The sequence below is a fragment of the Chamaea fasciata genome, unplaced genomic scaffold (genome assembly GCF_029207755.1).
Source record: "Chamaea fasciata isolate MVZ Bird 193981 ecotype frontalis unplaced genomic scaffold, bChaFas1.0.hap1 SCAF_14, whole genome shotgun sequence".
NCBI lineage: Eukaryota > Metazoa > Chordata > Aves > Passeriformes > Sylviidae > Chamaea > Chamaea fasciata.
The window spans coordinates 14,491,901-14,513,039 of record NW_027094099.1 but is presented as its reverse complement, the minus strand read 5'-3'; the positions used below and the strand labels follow the sequence as shown (position 1 = coordinate 14,513,039).

The 21,139-nt window shown below is 42.1% G+C and overlaps 1 protein-coding gene and 1 long non-coding RNA gene across 7 annotated transcripts in view; both read right to left on the bottom strand.

The window, feature by feature from the left end:
• The window catches only part of CHD2 (chromodomain helicase DNA binding protein 2), a 54,601-nt gene extending 50,101 nt beyond the window's left edge, over nucleotides 1-4,500 (bottom strand). The window contains exons 1-2 of one of the 3 annotated variants that reach the window (XM_066196209.1): nucleotides 3,808-4,500; nucleotides 3,339-3,472 (exon numbers count right to left, since the gene is read on the bottom strand). In XM_066196209.1, coding sequence (XP_066052306.1) covers nucleotides 3,339-3,400 — 62 coding nt within the window. In that variant the 5' untranslated portion in view covers nucleotides 3,401-3,472; nucleotides 3,808-4,500. The remainder of the gene's footprint in view (nucleotides 1-3,338; nucleotides 3,473-3,807) is intronic. The other 2 variants (XM_066196208.1, XM_066196207.1) reach the window with 2 other exon arrangements.
• Nucleotides 4,501-6,585: 2,085 nt separating this feature from the next.
• The window catches only part of LOC136297077 (uncharacterized), a 30,436-nt gene continuing 15,882 nt past the window's right edge, over nucleotides 6,586-21,139 (bottom strand). For 2 of the 4 annotated variants that reach the window (XR_010723086.1, XR_010723085.1), the window contains exons 2-5: nucleotides 17,167-17,239; nucleotides 16,382-16,468; nucleotides 12,318-12,378; nucleotides 6,586-6,972 (exon numbers count right to left, since the gene is read on the bottom strand). This is a non-coding gene — a long non-coding RNA (uncharacterized lncRNA). Of the gene's footprint in view, nucleotides 6,973-12,317; nucleotides 12,379-16,381; nucleotides 16,469-17,166; nucleotides 17,240-19,838; nucleotides 20,230-20,548; nucleotides 20,568-21,139 lie in introns of those variants that run through there. The other 2 variants (XR_010723087.1, XR_010723084.1) reach the window with 2 other exon arrangements.

Genomic DNA, 21,139 nt, shown 5'->3' with positions numbered 1-21,139 from the left:
CGGAAGCGGGGGGAGGCAGCGGCCGCCGCCCGCTCCCGGCGCGCTGCTCCCGCTGCCGCTCCCGGGGGCCCGCGCGGCGCGCGCAGCCAATGGCGGCGCGGCCGGCGCAGGGCGGCCTTTGAACCCCGCGGCCGCTTCCCGCGGCGCCCGAGCAGTGCGGCACAAAGAACAGCCATTTTGTGACAGCGCCGGCCGCCGCGACCGCCCGCGCCGGCCCCGCCGCTGCCCCACCGACAGCGGGCTGCCCCCTGCTCCCAGCACCGCACACCGAGGGCGGTTTGCGCGGCTTAACGCGATCGTTTCCTCCTCTCCCCCCCCTCCGCCAAACGCTGGTTCGTGTGTACCGACATCTCCATAAAATGGCTGCCACGTCAGGCGAGGGTGTTGTGCTGCGCAAAGCCCTGCGCTGGGAGGTGGCTGCTGAGCAAAAACACGCCATTTCAGCCCTCGGAGCTCCAGCTCTGCACAGAAAACGGCCTGGGAGCTAACCCACCGACACCTATTTTTCCCCCAAGAAAGGATGTTTTAATGCTAAAGAAGCCCAGAGCTGGATACAGACACAAGGGCTTGTCCAGCCTTGCAGGGCAGCAAGGCTCTGCAGCTCAAACCGTTCCCACGCCGGGTATTTCAGAGGTGGGAGAGGAGCAACTGTAACAGACGGAGGCTAAGGGAAAGGGAAACTACGTATCCCACGCCTGTTACTTGCTATCCCTGCAAAATTCACTCCTGGGTTTCAGAGGAGGCCCAGCCTGCCTCCGGCCTCTGCACTTCCCATGAGGGCCGACCATGGATGTACCTTCACAGCACCTGCCTTTCAGGCGTGCAGCACAGAAGATGCTAGAAAATACAGCAGGTTGTGTTCAATTAGGCAAATCCCAAGCACACAGGTGGGGGTCAGCAGGAACTGCAGCAGACCCAGAGCAACTTTTACCCTGTTGGGCAAAGTTGCGTGAAATCACACAGCTCCAAGTTTTATTTACTGTCTAAGCACAAAGGACAGGTGTTGCTGGGCACCTGGAAAGGAAGGAGTAGAACCCTCAGCTTACAAACTATAAATAGTTAACACCATCTCCCTCCAAGAATAATCATCTGCTTTGGGACAATTCTCAGGCATTTTTGTTCATTCCACACAGGCCTTTATATTTCCTTAGAACTGGAAAGGTGGGAGTTAATTCCTCAGTTAGGGCACTACAGTGGTGTGCAAGAACTGTATTTCCTTCCACTCCAACACCCTTCTCCAGCCCAGGTGAATGGCACTGGCCACATCCACCTCCTCCATCACCCAGGGCTCCCACCAGGACTGTGCAACTTCCACTTTCAGGTACTTCCACAGATGCCGAGTTGGTCTCAGCAGCATGAGAAGTGCAGACACCGGTGCATTTCTGGGTTACAGTACAGCAAAGGGGTGGCTTTACTTCCTAGAAATCATTTCCCCTACTTCAGGTCAACCTCAGGAAGTAAAGCCCATTTTATGACATTGAGCTGACTCACAGCTCACAAATAAGCTCAACAGGGTTCACTTGCAAATATCCTGTGCTCAATTGTTCCCACACTTCAGGTATGTTGGTGTCACACACAGCAGGTTTAGTTTAAGAGAAAAAAAAGATGTGAAGGGGGAGAAGGGTAACCTCACACAACAGGTGTTAAATGTAAATGGATCAATTATGATAAATAACCTTTCAATGAAAACCCCAAAAGCACACGAGACACTATGCAAATCTCATACCCCTAAGGACAAAACCCCCTGTGGGACTCCTGCTACACAGCTGATTTTAGCTCCTATTCCTTTCCAACACTGATAAACTAATTTCAATTCCCCCAACAAATTATGTCTATTGCTGCTCTTGTTGATAATCTCCACTTCAAAAAAGCATAAAAATTTACATAAATTGAAAAATAATTTTATAAACAGTGATTTTACATAATATTTTGTGTGCAGCATTTCCAGTAAAGAAAGCACAGTATGAAAATCTCATGTGTTTTTAAACTACATTATTAGAAAAGCTCTGTTCAAGTGCTTCAACAATCCCTGAGGCTAATTTATTTACTAATAATTTCAAATTAAACAATCTTACCCATATTTACTTTAGAATTTAAAATTTGACTGCATTTTTAATACACCCAGAACACCATCCAAGTTTATACCAGAAGGTTACAGTAATTTGATAATATATATATTCCCACACTAATTCAAGTTTGTGTGCTTAAGGAAGGTTAAATACTGGACATCAAGAATACTATTCAAACACCTGAACATCACATAGAGCACATGTGATACAACAGACAGTTCAGAGTTCCTTTTTATTAATGTTGGTTAAAAATGCAGGAAGACAACACCAGAGAAAAAGAAACAGGCTGAAATTCAACTGAAATTAACAAAATGCAAAACTCAGTAATGTTTACAAACTAAAAAACAAAAATGCATGTTGTTTCATTTCCAATGTTTGGAAGAGCCGTTGTTTTAAATACAAAATGAGCGATTTGGTAATTGTACTTCTGCATCCCCAGCAAACAAACATTTTCAGTATTTCATACTTTTCCCACATCAAGGTTAAGTTTCTAGAAATCCGTAAAGAATCTCATTACTTGACAAAAGTAAATAAATATACTCTGAGCAAAAATACGTTCAACAAAACAAGCAAATCATTTGGTGCCTCTTGTTAACATAGTCCCAGTGTATGTTTTTTGATACAAAATGCCATCACCAGCAGGACATAGTCTGGTTAAATTGTATAAAAATATTCTAAAATACCTCCACATAATCAAAGTTCTGCAAGCTCAAATAAAATTTGAAGTAAGAGGTATCCGACAAACAGGCACTTTCCAGTTTATATTTTAAAATAAGCTTTTTTTCATTCATGTAACTTTTTCTTGTGCCTATTTACTATAATTTACTACTACACCAGGCTTCTGTATGGCCCTCAGTTAAAGTTTAGACTTCTGAGATTCTTCAAAGAAAAATTTGCCTTGTATGTAAAATGGTGCAATGCAGCAATGGCTAAACCGACAAGGTCATTTTTCACAGCACAAAAAACCTAAAAACTGAAATTCAAAAGCTGGAAAAACATCGTACAGGGGCAAGGGCTGCCCTGAATAAAGGTACAGTACCTTTTGCCTAGGACATGGGCCCTTAAGTCACAACACAAGTTTCAGAAATTGCTACCAAAAAAAATTAGGGTGTGGCATGCTAACAATCTCAAGGTCATTCCTTAAAAAGGAAACAAAATCAGTAAAATGTTTTCTATTAAGCACTGACAGTAACCCAAGGCTGTCAAAGTAAACAGGGTATTCACAGGTTTTACAAAAAAAAAAAAAAAAAGAAAGTTGATAGGTCATACCTCGATGCATTGCTGTGGACTGAACCCTCCTCTCCTTGGCTTTTGTCCTTATTTCTCATCATCTTTTTATTCTTAAATATTAAAAGGGGGTCAGGGGTGTCTGTTTGCTTTGAAGTCCTGTGCCCAGGTATTTACTGTCAAAAGTTGAAAGAAAGGTAAGGTCCCAGTTCGTTTCACTGGCTTTCATTATCAGGAACAAAGTCCTGACGCTGCAATGATATTGTTATAACAATACACAGCACTGATCAACACGGCAAACCGGAGATTTAAAACAAATAATCATTTTTACAAGAAAAATCCGAGAATAAACACAGGACAGGAGCATCCTGCAAACTTTCCCAAAGTAACACTGGATGCAAATAATCTCTGTATCTTATTGCGTCATCCCAATACAGCACAAATCGGTCGAAAATCAAAGTACTAAAAACGGCAGAAATCTAAAAATTATTATTATTAATTGCTCACCTACCTGATCCATGCACCGCCGCCAGGACCAAGTCGATATTAGTTTCGGGTAGTGGAAAAACATTAGATCCAAAATATTTAGAATTATACCGATAAAATACAAATTTCAGAAAATGAAAAAGAAAATATATATTCTAATCCCAAAAATATGCTGCCGATAAAGCAAAAGAAGCGGTAATTAGTACAAAAATGTCCGGGGGAAAAAGCTCATTAGGAGAGCGCACAAAAATGGAGGTACGCCATGGCTTCTAAGCTGGAAAAACAACGACCTGGGCTCTCTCCACGGCTTCTTCTTTCCAGCAAGGCACGAAAAGGGAGCCCTCAAAAGCTGCTTTTCTGCCCGAAAAAGGTCCGCTCGGCCCCCGATTAGTGCCTAGGAGAGGCAAGGGGCTGTGGGGGCCCCCTGAGGCTGCCTGAAAGTTAGGGAAAGTTGCGTAAAGTGTTGGGGAAGGCACGGAGCTGAGCGCGCTCTCTCTAAGGCACAGCCGCCATCTAGAGCTCCTTCCCAGCTCTGAGCTCTGCCTTTGATTGACACTCTCTACATTTACCCCACAACTCAGGTGATGTACCATAGACCCACCCCTTCATTTCTACCAAAAAAAGAGAGAGCCTCCACCTAAAGGGTGCCTGCTACCCCACAGCCCTGGCTCCTTCTAACTACCCCAGCTCAAGGGGCACCTTAACCCCATGTGGCTCAGGCACCCTTTGGAAGCCAGAAAGAAATGGAATTTGTGCCTTTTGTTTTAAAGATTTGCTAAATATTTCAGTGCCTGGGCTAAAATTACTTCCTCCCTGGACAGGAAGTGGTGCTGTTACAAGCCATTTTGAAGGCATGGAAGTGGAGCTCACAGCCATGCAGGCAGCAACAGCCCACCCTGGGGGTCACCCCACCCAAGGGGCAGCTTCCCCCCAGTTTGGTGGCAGAATCTCCAGACAAGAGCTGTCCCCTTTGCCCCCCAGCGCTGGCACTGGCAGGGGGGAACAGGAGCATCACCCGCTCCCAAGCCAACCCCAGAGAGCTGAGATTGCCCTGCAGCTCCACAGCGCCTCCCTAGTGGTTCCCCCAACAACTCCAATCCAACAGCCACACCATTTCCATCAGCTACACCAAGGCACTACGGTCAGTCCAAAACCATCAAACTGCTCATTTCTAATGCACTTTCTTAACCCATTCATGGTCATTAACAGATTTTACCACAACAAATTCATTTTAAAGCTGCACAATAGCCAAGCTGCAGAATTGCAAATCAATCATTGGACATCTCCAACACAACATCCTGGAATTGAGAGGATGTATCACCAAGGGAATGGAGATGATCCAGGTGATCCCCTGACCACTTCATTATGACCACCAGTTGTCTTCCACAACCAAAACCAACCCCTTAAAGCACAAGGACATCCTGCATATTCATAAGCATCACAACAAGACAGAGCCATCAGCCACTGGGGGACCACTGGAGGACAAAGGGGCAATGGGCTAGTTTGGGGTTCTATGGGAACATTCACGGCACAGCATCCCAACAGCCCAAAACCATTGACTTCAACCAGTAGAACCAACACCATCCCCTTTAATTCCTCCACAGACCTGCCATTTATCTCCTACAACCATCTATCCTCTTTCCACAAGGGGTTTCATTAGGAACTCTCCAATGCCACAAGCCATTTTTAAAAGTTCCACTTTACCAATTATTCACAGAAGACTACTGGCACCTCGACTTGCAAGAACTAAAAAACCACAATGCAAGACCATTCCAAGCATTTTTTGGAAACACTAAGGAAATCCACTCATTTGAATGAGAAACCCTACAGGTTGGTCCCAGTATCCAACTCCACCATAAAAACACATGGCAAAACCAAACTAGGGCAAGCATGTACCACCAAAATGGCTGGATGGAACAGGTATGAGCAACTCATCATGGCAAAAATGGGTATTTCCAAATAGGTCTGAGCAAGGCGAATGGTTAAACACAGACAATGAACAAGATTTTGTTGGGGTTTTCAAAGATAATTTCAAGGTTATCTCAGCACCAGATAAATCATCATGGCCCACCAACACCAAACAAAGACAACTTTGAGTTTCAGGTGAAAAACGCAGAAAAGAAATTATTACAGTTAAATTATTAGATCTACTAGAAAACTGTAAGAAAACAATGACTTTGAATATTAGAACCATTTTAAAATTCATTTGCATAGGTTAATATGTCATCTGTAGCAATATCAATAACAACTCAGGTTTTTTCTCACCAAACACATGGCGCAGTATCATGACACTAAGGCTACATGCAAGAGCAGTGAAGCAGATTGGACACTTGCATGGAACAATTTTAAGACCAAAGAGACTGTTCAGGAAGTCTGTAGTCCAGGAAATCTGTTGAAAAGTTTCTGTACCCACATACAACCCAAGAACATACCTAAAAAAGTTACACAAGACATTCAAGTACTCCTTTATTGTCATTTTCTCAGCCTTCAATTGGTATCAATTCCATCTTAAAATAACTTCACAAAGTTCAGCAGCAGTGCCCTAACCATAAGCCAAGTACTGAAAACCACTATTAAGCACCTGAATGAACAAGCCAGCAAATGAAAATTCATTGGAAGTCATGGCAAAGTGAACATAATTTGCAAATGAAAACCACATTTAATATCAAGTATAGCACAAAATTTTACCTTGCCTTTAATACTTAGCTGAAGTATTTCTCAGTTTAATAGCAACGAAAAATGTAACCCACTTCAATATCAACACAATAAAATATATTCAGCCAGAAAGGACAAACACAAAGTGTGAAATAAACCAAAGACTTTTATTTAAAGTCACTTTGTAAATTACATTTTCTCTGAAGGGGTAGTAACAGATCTTTTACCAAATTAACTTGCTTGTCATGCAAACACAACCCAAAAAAGAAAATTTAGCCATCCAGTCCTCAAACAGATCCATCATTGGATAGTCACTGATTAATTCAAATGCAAAGTCCATTTTGATAGGATGATCACAACCCAGATCTTCTCTGGTTTAATAACATGAGAGTCCACGTTTTAATATCCTTTTCTTGGACAGACATCCCAGCACTCATGCATTAGTCCATTTCCTCAACCTCTCAATCCCCAGTGGAACTGCCATCTTGGTGTCTCATTCGTAGACTCCTTTTGACACTCTTCATCTGAATGGATTCTTTATGAAAAATTAGAAGAAAAATGCTGTTGGAATACACATCATTGCTTTTAAACTAAGACATTCAACTACCATACCTTGAAGATAATTTAAATATGTAACTGATGCTTCATTCCATGCTACACAGTCCACAATATCTACTTTTATCAGAAACAATGTCAAATAATCAATTCAAGAATCAAAAATAAAAGTTTAATCAAAACTATATAAAAATTGGAGAAATTATTAGAAGTCCAAGAATCCTTTCAGGATCCATGAATTCTATTTGAAATTTCTTCACAGTGTTAAACCACTAGAGAAATCTGTGGTGGGAAATCTAAGAAATTTGCTCTTGCAACCATTTTCATTGGCCCATCCCCTGAAGCTGACATTGCTTAGATTCTTGTAACAAGCCAAAATTTTTAAGTGCTTTTCAAATTCCTTTCTTCAAAGACACAGGTCCATCAAAAACAATGAAAACTGGTTTCTTACAGACAGATGGTGACTGGACAAAAGACATTCCACCATCTTAACCTGCTGGAATTCTGGATAAGAAAACCAACACAGACCCAGTTTTCCAGCTCACAAAAGATGTACAGTGCAACAGCAGAAACACAAGCAAATGGAATGACTGGTTTAGTTACTAGTGGGAAAGGACACATCAGAAATCAGATGAAAATGGTCACAAGTCACACTAGCTGCCTTTAGCAAGACTCCTGAGCCATATTCCAACTGCACTCATCATGGAACAGCAATCAAGTCCACAGGTGAGTGACAAACCAAAGAGAGCAAACACTATCCACATGCATAAACACAAACTCAATGTTCCCATCTTCCTATCACCTTCCAAGAAATATAAGCTCAATTTACTTCAAGTAAAACCTTGCTCCTCCCCACATGCAAAACTTAGGTACAGGAAGTCACTAAGTGTTAAGAACATCATTTTGAAACCAATGCTGACTGCAGGGCTGACATGCAAAAAGGGTTTTAAAAGGTCTTCATGATTTTGAGTATCTGCACTCCAACATCAATTCGGTTTTTTTTGAATATGTATAGGTTTAATCTCATTTTTAGTCTGAAAGCAAAGTTCACCACCACTCTGCTCCCTGATAACCCTGGGCAGATTCTGACAAGGGATGCTGAAATTACCCACAGCCCAGCAAAAACCAGTGGGGCCATCTAGTGGTCTCTGCCTCGGCATCCCAGCTTCCCCAGCCTCATCTCAAAACAACCAGTTACAGCTAAGCAAAGAGCACTGGAAGCACTGCAACAAGCCCCAGTCTGACTTTCTCGAGTACCAATGTGTCCTGTTTTATGCTGTTCTACAGAATTCCTTGTTTAAAATACAATGGGAAAGTACTGCACACAGAAGTGGAATATAGGATCTGGTAATTTCACTTTGCACTGTGGAACATGCTTAGCTGCAGGAGTATTCAACCCCAGAACATTCATGTTTTCAGAAACAGAACTTTCAAGTTTAAAGAAAAGCTCTGTTTCAAACATTCAACTCATCCTCAGTTAAGACAATGTATTAAGTATTTTGAAAGGTGTTTTTCCCTCACACTAAGCTGGTTCTGAAGTTACTTTGGGTTTGGTTTGCTTTTTATTCCAGTTCTCACTGGAAATTGATTTCAAATCTATTTAGGCATTTGAAGATGAATTAAAATTTTGAGTATTTTTTCATGGTAAAGCCTGGACCGAAGTATCAAAACATGAAAAAAACCACCACAAAGTTGTACATTATTGTCACAAGCAAACACTCAGAAGTACTAACATGCATACAGTGGAAACCCCATAAATAAGACCATTAAAATATTTTTTAGTTATTTTAAATACGCTTAACATAGAAATTCAATTACTGACACCAACTTTCCCCACCTCTAAAAACGGTAATTTAGTTACATCTTAGTCACCCTTATAAAGGCTCTTTCCAGCTGGGTCAGCCCTCTGCCTCAGACACTGACAGGACCTGCCAAAAGCAATTTCAGAGCTATTTCCCTGCTAGGTTCACCTATGTTGGGTTGGACCAAAAACTCTGCAAGTAACCCCATGACGTTCATCTTAAACTCTTCTCTAAATCTTGTAAAATAATTAGCAGTAAACAGAACTGATGAGTTATTATAATTAAGAACACATTCTTGTTCTCCAAGTTACTATCAAAAAGATACCACAGGAATGGCCAAAATATTAATAGCAGCCTCTACACTTGTGAAACTTACATTTGCTTTAAAAGATTTCACAGCATTTGTTTACTTATGACTGAGGCACATTTTACTAAGAAATTTCAATAATGTTAAAAAAATACACTCCTCCATGAAGACATATGCAGTGATCCTACACTTGAGGTAGATATTGAAAAACCCATTCTTGTTTTCCCTAGATGACATGATTCTACCATTCCTTCTGTAAAATTAATTAAGCATCCACCCATTTTTCAAGCTTCTGTTATCTACTAGTTACTGGTTTGGTTTCCAAACATTGTATTTCGGGCAGAAAAATCAGGAACCTGGGCAGTCCTGTAATACTGACAAAGTTTCCTTCAAACCACTGGTAACATGTTGACACTCCATGCCATCCATTCCCAACCTGCCTAAAGGTTCGAGGAGACAATTACAAACCATTGGAATTTACAAAGTTTTTCTCTTCAGTTTTTGCAATTATTTGTTGCTGTATTAAAAGATCACAGCAATAAGAGACATCCCTCATGGCCAAACCCATGGCCTTCAGCCATTTCAGGTCCACTGTAACCCTGCACTCCTTCAAGTGTGAAACTGAAGCCCAACATGTACAACAACCACGCATAAGACACCAATACATTTACAAACTATTCCAGAATGAAACCTGAGGCTTAAAACTTTGAAACAAGGTGACTACTTGGGAAAGGGAATTCACTCCAACAGAGGGAGCTGAATGGACAGCATAAGGTTCTGAGCAACCCAAACCTCAAGTTTTACACCTCCAAGTTCACTAAAGCAAAGTTTTATTCTCAATGACACCCCTGGTAACTTTTACACCAGAGAAAAGTGTCCTTTACTGGCAGCTAAGTCCATTATGTTATTGGGTACCATCTTTAGCAGGAACTAAGTGCTCTGGACAGCCCTAAATCTGCTTTTACCACCATGAGACACTCCTTAAGCAGAGCAGTAAAAGCACAACTCATGTAGGTTTGGGTATTTTTAGGTAAGAAAGGCTGTTTGTCAGATTTCAAGGTTAATTCCAGATAAGATGTGGCTTTATTCACAAATGCACTCTTTTGTGGGTATTATTTTTAAATAATAAATTTTATTGCATTAAGCAAATTATGCCAACTTTAATAAAGCTCCTGGTGTTTTTGAGTATTTTCCCTCATCTCTTAAAAAAAGAGAGTTAAAAATAAACATCCGTGCTTCAACTAAACACCATGTTAACCAGAGAATGCAACACCACATCTTTCAAAATCCACCCATTTGAATGCTTTCACATCTGCTTTTTGAAGCAACTTCTTTTGTAGACAATTGTTTCAATTAAGTCATTTTAGGGTTTCACATTCACCTCTTCCTTTAGGTAAGGATTGTAAACTAGAAAAGGATGGAAGAATTACTCAGTGTGTAACTGAAAAGCCAAAGTTCTACTCAAAGAGACAGCTCTGACAATAGCTAATTTACAACCCAAGGAAAAAAAATGCACACAGAAAGATGTAGGAATCACATGAAGATTAATATTAAAATGGAACATAAGTCACATGTTTAGAGATGCTAGCAGGTGACTGGGGCTACGAAGGCATCAGTGGATAGCATAAGAAGAATTTTGAGGAATAGCTGGAGAAGAAACATACCAAGAAATATGCTGTTCGACACACCTGCAGTGGGAAAAATAGCTTAAGACTTCTGAAAGAACAAAGTAATAAAACTTACAGACCAAAGTAGTAGAAGAGATTAAATACTTCTCAAAACTGAGTTTGTGTACACACATTAAAAACTTAATTCCTCAAAGTCCATGAAGTCTTTGGTAATCTTTTTCTAATTCTTCTGCTTCAGGACTGAAAACTCAAGTGATAAAATTGGTCCAAAATGGAATGGACCCAGAAGGAGCAGGCCAGACTAACAGATCCTGGCAAGGCTTGCACCTTACCCCCACAGATTCCTTTTCAGAAGGGCTCGACACGAGTCTCTACACCATGGAGTGGAAGTGAAGCACAGGACTTTGGAGTACAAACCAGCTTCTCTCCCAGCACCTGAGGTGGTGCAGAAGGCAGTGGCTGCTGGATGGCTCTGCTTACAAACACAGCCACGGGAGAGCTAAAATTCACTGACATCTTGCCACTAAAATGAGTGGATTTGCATTTTGGAACACCTTCCCAACCTATCTGAAGCCTAAGGAAGGCCTTGCTCATTCAGGTAGGTGTATCAGACTAAAAGAAACTGTCTCTTACAGAAAAGCATATATTCCAAAGTACAGTGCTACAGGAATAGAGCTTCCTACCAAAAAAGGTTAATCTGTGTACACAAAATGCAACAGATGCCCTAATTAAATATGCAGAATCAAGGAGTCTGAATTTTAAGCAGAGAGGAAGACAAAAGGACTTGAGTTTTCCACAGACAACTCCCAAGAAAGTCAAAAAATGAGCCAGAGACAACAAAAGGTCAAGACCAAATTTCTTTTAGTTAAGGAAACAGGAAAGAATTCTGTCCCTGTATTCATCCAGCATCAAACTGAATTAATTTACCTACTCAAGCCTGCCAATTTTATGTTTTGACTACATGAGGAATGATTTCAAGTCCATCAGCTAGCAGTTTAATTTTTAAAAAAATACAGCAAACTGTACTGGCAGTTACCATTTTGTGCAAAGCTAGAGCTTTATGAATGAAGAACAGAAGCAGAACAATTGTAGAACAGGAGACAGCAACTGTCGGCTCAAAGGCTCCCAAGGATTCTGAGAAGCCTAAGGACAACACGAGATGCTTGTATGCCAAGTTCTTCCTGCTATACTTCCCATACCATTTGTTCTCCAAATTGTGTGTAGTACCTCTCTAGAGACAGACATCTACATACCAAAAACCCATCTGAACAAGCAGAACTCTGATATCAAAGTTCTCAGTGAAATCTGGAGTCAAATCACGGAAGCACCAAAAGTACAGTCAGATCTGAGAGCTGTTGAGCAGTCGGACAGAGAGAGCCCCACGCAGGGACTGCTTCCTCCCCGAGCCCAGCGGGGATGATCCTTTAACTGAGCTTTCCTCAAACACACCTGCACACGTGGCCACACACTGAGCACCTTCAGAATGTACTCAGCAAAGCCTTCAGCTACTTAAACATTACAGCCATGTGTGCTTGCTGGGGTTTTTTTTAAAGCTAGAAAGTAAATGTTTTTAGGAATAACAACTTACCAGTGCTTCAACCAAGGGCAGCTATTTTGGTTACAGTGAGTAAATCAATTCCTCAACAAATCTGTAGGGAAAATGGGATATTAAAACACTTGAATTAAAATAAATTAAAAAATAAAACAGATATAGACTTTAAGGTCTGCAAGACCAAGCATTAGCTTTTATTACAAAAACAAACAAACAAAACACCCAAGCATTCCCACCTCAGAGCATGTGCTACTTATTTTTATTTAAAAAATTAAAGTATCACTAAGGAACCTCTTATTAAAGAACCTGCAAACAACCGAAGAAATTCAGACCCAGTCCACAAATTCATTGAGAAAAAACAACAAAAAATATAGTCTCTGAAGTTTTTCAAAAAGATCAATCAGGCATCAAGTGAAGCATGCTTAAGCAAACTGACTTGCCCTTCACAACAGAAAATAAAAAGCTCTTTTTATTGAGAGGAGATATCAGCTGGATACAGGGCAATTATGTAAGACATTTATGTGGAACAAATTATCTACTCTATCTCAAAGTTACTCATGTATGGGCAAGGTCCAACTGTGGAAATATGACTTTGAAAATGCTGCATCAATAAATTCTTAATCACAGTTACCTTAAGCAAAGGTAGCAAGATTACAGACCTAAAGCTCTGAAACAACTCATGAACCCCCTTTTTACTGTAAACTTCAACTACATGAAATAAGCCATTCAAGTTTATTCCCCTGACACATATAAGCAAATGACTTATCTTGTAATCTCTCAGAATCTACTTATATTGAAATATAGCCTCAAAAACATAAAAATTAATGAACCTATCCAGTGACAGCGTAATGTGCAATCCTCTAAATCCTTCCCTTACATTTGACAGCTACTCAGACGTGTAAAAAGAAAGATGGGATGAACAGGACTGCAATTTGTTGATGCAATTTACTTGAAACTTATTATGGAAAAAGCCTTTAAAAGGGGAAATAAAAAAAATATAGCAGTAGACTAGCAGAAGTTTGCAGAATATTAATGCATGTGAAATTTAGAGGTTTAAAAATGTATTAATAATATCTGAAAATGTATTTGAACGTGTACAAGCAGCTGCAATTAAACAGAAGCACAGAACTTCCGTGAACTCCCATCCACCATTTCAGGAGAAACACAACATGGCTGCTGGACTCTGATCAGCCATGAGGCATCCACCAGTGAGCCAAGGCACGAAACATGAACCAGGAAAACAGAGTTACTCAGGCCCTTTGAATCATTTCCTTTTAAAACGGCCACTTAGAAATTACAATCTAATACATGAAGACAGGTAAAGTTAATGACTGGAAGACTCAGTTTACAGCTCTCAGCCATTTTTAATCATTCATGGCACAGCTACACATCTATCACTGCTTTCAAGTTGGTTGTTGTTTTCTTTAGTTCTAGAGCAAGCACACAGCTATAGTAGTTTGACAGAAACTTTAATGAGGGTATTTAATATGGTAATTACCACAAAGTACCTTCCTCTAATGACAGTGTTATGAAGACACCACCGGAGTTCTGTTCTTCTGACCTCAGCACACTTGTGCAAAAGGAGTATTTAGTTTGTCAGAGTGGTATCACGCAGTAGTAGTGACACTTCTCTTCGAGGAAGTGAGTGGATGAACCAAACAATTTTGTAAAAACAGCACGAGGATGTTGATAATGTATTACATTTCATTCACATGAGTTATTTCTTCACTATTATAGAATGTAGCCCTGTATTTTGAGTTTTTGATGTTAACATCTAAAACACATTCACTCTTAAACTACAGAATAAATCACCAAAGCTGCAGGTTTATACCACGAGCCAGAAACCAGAGCTCGGAAATACAAGTCTTGGCTGAAAAAAGTTAACCTTTCATGTTAACAGCTGTATTTCCTGTACCTAAAGTCAAAATATTTTAATCAGACTACTTGCTGTAATTGTTGCAGCCTGGGTGATTAAAAAAAATCCATCCCCTACTTAAAAATAAACATAAATTTACTTCTTCTAGGTAATCTAATAGCTATGGCTTATTTTTGTTTTAAAATTACAGACCTGAAGTGCAGTACAGCCTACACCACACAAAACATGCCCGGCCTCATAGATCCATGGCTCCTTCCCCCAAAGACTGGCACTGACCATCACACTGTGCATCTCCTCTTACAGCAAGAGCCGAGGTCAGACAACCCAAAACTATCAACTGATATCACCTTTTCTCTTGTATTTATTATTTAACTAACAAAGTATTTTGGCAAAGACGTGTATTGCTACCAAAATCTGTTCTATGAGAACACTTAAAACAGGCTTGTATCCCCACAGAGGAACAGCTTCCTCAACTGAAAAGGTCTGGACATAAAACGAGAGCTCCTCCTGATGCCCCTCAATTCTCATGGGCATGCTGTAGCGTAGTCATAAACTTCAAACTTCCCTCAAGTCCCAGCAGTGTGCATCTAACCCACTGAGGTCTACTTAAGCTAGAGCTGAAGCCACTGTTAGATGAAAACAAGTTGTTCCTGCAAGAAAAGGCAGCTCCAAAGAACTCACAAACGGGACAGTTAAAGCTGTTTTTATTATAATGTCTATTCAGCACAATCAGCATCAGGACAATACTGGAAAGATGCAAGACCGTTAAGATCAAAGTGCTCAATTTCATAGTTATAAAATCTCAGGTCAGCCAAGATCTGCTCTTGAACCCTGTGTTTTTTCATTTTTACTTTTCTACTTTTTTTTTTTTTTTTTTTTTTTTTTTAAGAGCAGGTCAGTTAGAGATTGCAGATTCAGACATTTCAGAATTAAGTCTCAGGAATTTGAGTCCAACAGGTTCAATCCCATCACTATTATCAGACTTGTGTGACCCAGGCTGGTCTTGCCCTCATCGTAATAGACTGTGCAGTATCTGTGATTTTTGACCTCTAAATTGAAAATTTATGTGGGATTTTAGATATGCTCTGTTGTTCTTAAGATATGAGACAATTTCTGACACAGAGTTCTAGTTCTCACACTTCCCATCAGACAGTCACACGATGAAGTTGCAGGAACATACTGTCATGTCACCTTGCTCGTTAGCTGTGTCTGCTGCAGGACATCCATGATGGTGGCACATGTCCACTATCTACAAATATAATTTGAACTCTACCTTGCTCATCAGCAGTGACTCACTGCAGACAAGTTTATTACAACCTGAAGAGACATTTTGTAGAGCTTACGGAAAATTGTGTATAATCTTTTTTCTATGAATAGACTGAAGGCTTCATCTAAGCCAAAAAAACCCCAGCTGCACTCAGGTGGGGGTTCACAATTGTATTCTTTGGTTATCATGATGAATGATGTAACTTTAGAAAGCAAATCCTCAAAAGTATTTTTGGGAATCCTGATACATGTGTCCTCATGAAGACGCCTTACGCTTTGAGGTCCCGAGTATGCACCGAAGTACATGAGCTTGGGAAGCTGAAAAGGAACCAGTTAAGACAGGCAAACAGGATCCCCCACTTTTAATTACAGAGTGGTGAAAGCCTGACTCAAAGGCAACGTGTTACTCGGATCCTAAATGCAGAATCTGAAGTGTAAAATAAAATAAACACTAAAAAGCTGCTTTGTTTACACTGCAAGGAGGAGAGCAGAACCGGGTACCACTTTAGGCTTTTAGAATAAAATTTACACCAAAGCCAGAATTTTTCAGTTTATTGTATAAACAATTTCCTGAAAAGGAAAAGCTTATGAGTGTCCCTTGCTAATGAACCGATACCTTGAATTAAGGAAAAGCATCCCTGAAGTCTGATTAGACAATATCCTCAGGAGATGACAGTCCTTTGGCTTCACCACATGTCAACATGGTCATGGCAGATTGTTAAAAAGTTGTACTTGTGAGTGACCGTAAAGTCTTCAAAGATACAGGAGACATTAACATTACTGTAGTATGCACACACTAACAATTTTCAAATGCACTACTCGAAAGAAAATAAATTCAACAAGGTAAAACGCTAGAACTTAAATGTTTAATATTTATTTTGAAAAAAAATTGTTTTCAGGATAATTAAAGAATAAAAACCACAAAACAAACAAAACCCCACAACACAGTGTAACATACCTGGCACGCACAGTACAGAATTTTACTCAAGGTCTTTTGCCCAACCAGTCATCTGAATCTTAGGAAGAACAATATCCAGTAATAGCCCTTGAAGGAAAAAAACAACAAAACCAGGTTGGTCTGAAAACAAGGTACAGACAAGCTCTTTAAGTCCTAACATTCTTCACTGACAAACTTTCTGAAAACACGAACAGGAAATGCCTTTGAATAAACCAAAGTTTTACCAACAGTACCAAACCAATATCCTATCGTTAAGCATTACCCTCCAGATCCCCAAAGACAAGAAAAAGGCCCCAAAATCTCCTTCTCTATGAATCCCTGAAGTCCTGGGTTACTACTTTCATAGACAAATTCTACAATTTCCCCAAAGATTAATGCTACAAACTCGTTAAGTAAAAACCTAAATAATTTTTGAAGTTTAATGCAGGTTTTCACTGGTAAAACTGGACACAGAGAACTTCAGTTTATATGCAAATACTGTCCTTTTCCACCAAATACAACGCACATATATATATATCCATATATTATAAAAATAAACAATCCACTTATTAGCATTAAACTGAAATTTATACTCAAGCAGCACATAAACATGACATTATCTGAAGACAGTCTACCTGTAACTGCAAAGCTTTTTAGAAGCCCAGCCCATTTATAAAATGTGTCCCCTCCATATAAAAATGATTTTTTTTTTCATCCCATCTGCACAACAGCAAAAAAGCAAATTCCATTTTCAAAAAAAACAACAAGGAAATGAACACATTAACACAAGGTATAACCACTCTTACCTAAGAAAAATAAGGCATGAACGGATCCTCTGGAAGCCAGTCAGGAAATAAGGTTCTGTTCATGAAATTCTACCTGAAAAAACAAAGTATGGAAATTTTCAGTATTTTGCTTTAGAAAAGCAGCAGAAGTCATATGTCTGAAATTCATCAGTCTTCAGATAATTATGAAGTCAGGAAAAACTTATGATTGCAGTAACTATCTTTCAAACTGAACTCTAAAAATAAAAGTCTGAGTGGCTGCACATTCCTGGCTGAAGAAAAACCCACTGGAGATGAGTGACTGACATACAACAGGCAAATCTGTATTTTTCATGAATAACTGCAGCCTGCTCTTCTCTCTCCCTTTACTTTAATTTTGAAAGACTTAAAGCTAAGATGCCAATTTTAAGATTTTTTTAACTGAGTAATTTATCACACAATATCCCTCAGCTCTTTTACTTCTTTTTCCACATTAAAGCCTTTAGAAGTAGGCTATGCAAAATTAAATAAAACCTCTACTGATAGCAAGGTTATTTTAAAATGGCTTCTGTCATCAGCTTCTCCGAATTTTAAGTCCTAAATTACTTCATCTGCCAAAAAAACATCTCTTTTGCCCTTTAGAATACAGTTTGAAAGCCTTCAGCTTCTTTAACCTTTAAGAAGATCTCAAACTATACTCTTTTGACACAAGGAACACCATATTTGCACTACCTCTAGCCAACTTTTCTTGCTTTTAACAAACCAAAGCCATAACATTTTATTTTACAGCAATTATATTTATCACCAGCACTACTTCATACTCTAGAAGTGTAGAATCATTCTGTAAACATACAAATTTTAAAAACGTTTTAATGCTGGATTAAAAAATTTATAAATTGAAACCCCTACACCTTAAAATATAAAAAACCCTCCGCAGAACTATTAAATAAAACACATTATTAATTGCAAGTAATTTATTTTCTGGACAATTACCTGCTATTTTATTTTCAGCTGTTGAAAGAAACCAGTCAAAACTATTTAAAAATTATCCTCTAATATACTCAAGACAAATCCAGCAGACACCCACCCAAAGCTAGAACTTTCTTTAGGGCAAACTGTGTATGCCAGAACCTGTTCTACGCTGCAGAACTGTTGCTGGGGTTATAAAACCACCATAATCCAAATCTAAAATAAAGACACCAAACACTTTGCATAAAGGTGACAGGAGCCCAATGCTTGCTAAAACTTGTATTTCTATTTCCAAAAAAAAGGGCTAACTTCGATTGGTGCAATGATAGATTATTTGCAGAAGTACCGAAAAACGTAGATTTACCTCCAAGTGCAGTATTTAAAATCTGCACAGAGTTTTATAACCTTGCACAAGCGTACACCAGTAAAATCCAACAAATATGACTATACGCAACCTCCAATTATAACTAAAGTTTTTCTTATTTCCCTCTTGCTTTGCTACAGACACATTTTATCTATTTAGAATTACAATTTTACCCTTAAATTGGTAATTGCTGAACGCGAGCCAACCCAAAACAAACGTCAGCCATTACATTTAAACCTGCATTTTTAGAAAGTCTTGCAATAGGTGTTGTACAACTTCCAAATTATCAGAACACCGAAACGACGATTAAAATGTTTCATAAAGGGAAGTAACAGTGAGGTCTCTGGAAAATCTCTAAACTGAATAATAAAAACAAACCTGATACCTATTAATTTTTTTAAAAGGCTTTCCATGTCAGACACAAACTCATCCGTCTCCTTATCGTGTAATTCGTATTTAAGTAACTCTCTTTTCTTCTTGTAGCGTCGTCTAAATCACAACTGTAGTATTTTGCCAACTTTAAACTGTAGACTTGGCATGACCGAGCTTTGTTTTTCTCAAGCTTTTAAGTTTCTACGTTGCCGTTTTAATTGCAAAATCAAATTTGCGCGTAATTCCTAAGAGTTTTCTTTTAAACTTCTGCACCCGAATTGCTGTTTCTCCAGTGAAGTCAATTTCTCTCTATTGTTTCATAAAGTACCTATCTGTCTCATCCGCAGCCTGTTTCTCTCTTACTGGTTTACAAAGAGTTAAAAGCCAACACCCCACAAAAAAACCACTCCAAGTTTTATTTTTAAGAGAAAAGGACATGGCGTCTTTGTTCTTAGAAACTACGAAAACATATCCCCATCCGACCAGCGACGGACAAGAAACGCTCTTTACACAAACACGGGGCGAAACATTTCAGTGATGCTGTCGTACAGCCTTCACCTCTCCCCCTTCCCTGCACTGCTGCATTGGAGTTCCAGACGGGTTTGCAGATACCCCCCTCGCACGCTGCGCTGGGGGGAACCGGTCCGCAGCCCCCCCTGTGCTCGGTACTGCACAGGGGAGCCAAAACCCGCCACTGCTCCCCCCGGGGCTGCATCGGGGACGGGGCGTGCGGAGCCCGGCGGGTGCCGCAGGAGAGGGAAGGGAGCGCCCGCAGCCGCCGAGGGTCACCGGGGCTCCCCTCGTCCCGCCGCTCCCCCTCAGCAGAACCCGGTCTCGGGCACGGGCAGGGGTCCCCCGAGGGTACCCGCAGGTCCCCTCAGCGACCGGCGGGGGGGGAAGCGGGGGGCAGGGGGAGGCAGCGCCCCCTCCCCCTCCCGGCTCCAAGGACATTTTGTTTTTCCTCCCAAGGACAAAGGACAATGAGGAGCCCGGAGACTCCGGCACTTACCCGGCGAAGAGCAGCCCGCTGGCAGACACCCGGGGCCCCGAGGACGGGGCGCCGCTGCCGGCTCTCCCTGCCCGCGGTCAAGGGCGGCCCCGCGCCCGCCCGGCGAGGGAGCGGCGCGGGTAGCGCTCCGCAGCCCGGCGCCATTGCTGCCCGACCGTCGGCAGCCCCGCTCGGCAGCCCAGCTCGCCGCCCTGAGAAGCCCCGGAGCCCACAGAGCGCCGGGCCCCATTTGGCGCCCGGGAGCGGAACCGAGGGCGCTCGCCGGGCGTCCCCGGTGCGAGCGGCGGGGACAGCACCGGGAGACGGGCGGGAGCCGCGGCTGCTCCCCGGCCATCTTGTGCCGTGTGTGTGAGGGAGCCTCCGCCGTCTCCTCTCAACTCCTTGCTCCCCTCCCCCCGCACAACATGGCCGCCCGGTCGCTCCTCACTGCGGCGGGGAAGGGGCGGTACCGCGCGCGCGACCCGCCCCTCCCCGCCCTCGGCTGCGCGCGCGCCGCGCGCCGCTCCCCATTGGCCTCCCCCCGCGCGGGCCCCGCGCGCTCCGCCGCCGCCGCCTCCCATTGGCCCGCACTCCCCGCCTCAGCCGCCCCCCATTGGCTCCCGTCGCCCCCTCGCGCGCCGGCCGCAGCGGCCGCCCCTCAGGGGGAGGCGGGAGCGGGAGCAGGGGCGGCCGCCGCCCCCTCCCTGCCCCACCTGGCTCGGCCGTCCCACCTGTCCTGTCCCGGCACAGCTCTGACCCCGCTCGGGCCGAGCGCTGCCAGACCCCACTGCAGAGAACTCCTCATGCCTCCGCCTGCCCGCACTGACACACAGCGGGCTTCAGCCCCCTGAGTTGGTTGCTGGCGCCCCGCATCTCACGGCCCCGTTTGCCGCCATTCCACAAACGCCACCTCTGTTATCAGCCCCTGACATGAGCCCAGGGACAGCTCACCCGCCAGGGTCCCCACGGAGGGGTGGGGCCATGAATCCCTCTGTTCTGATGGGATAGACGCCGCTGTTGTGCACCCTCAGCTCCCGAGCCCGGCTGGAGCAGACAGCCAGCACAACCCTGTCACCTGCCTGTCTGCCACATCAATCCCCCATTACTGCTGCTCAGAAACAGCACAGACGCACGAATAAAACTAGGTATCCTGCTTTTTTTAGCCAGCACCACAGAGACTATCTGGTGTGCCAGCCTCACCGGGACACTGTCTCTTGACTACAGCCATGGAAACCTCTTCAGATATCAGCAAGACGGAAAGGCATCCCTCACATTCCTGGTCACTGCCCCAGTTATGGTGCTCCTCTGCAAGAAGCACACAC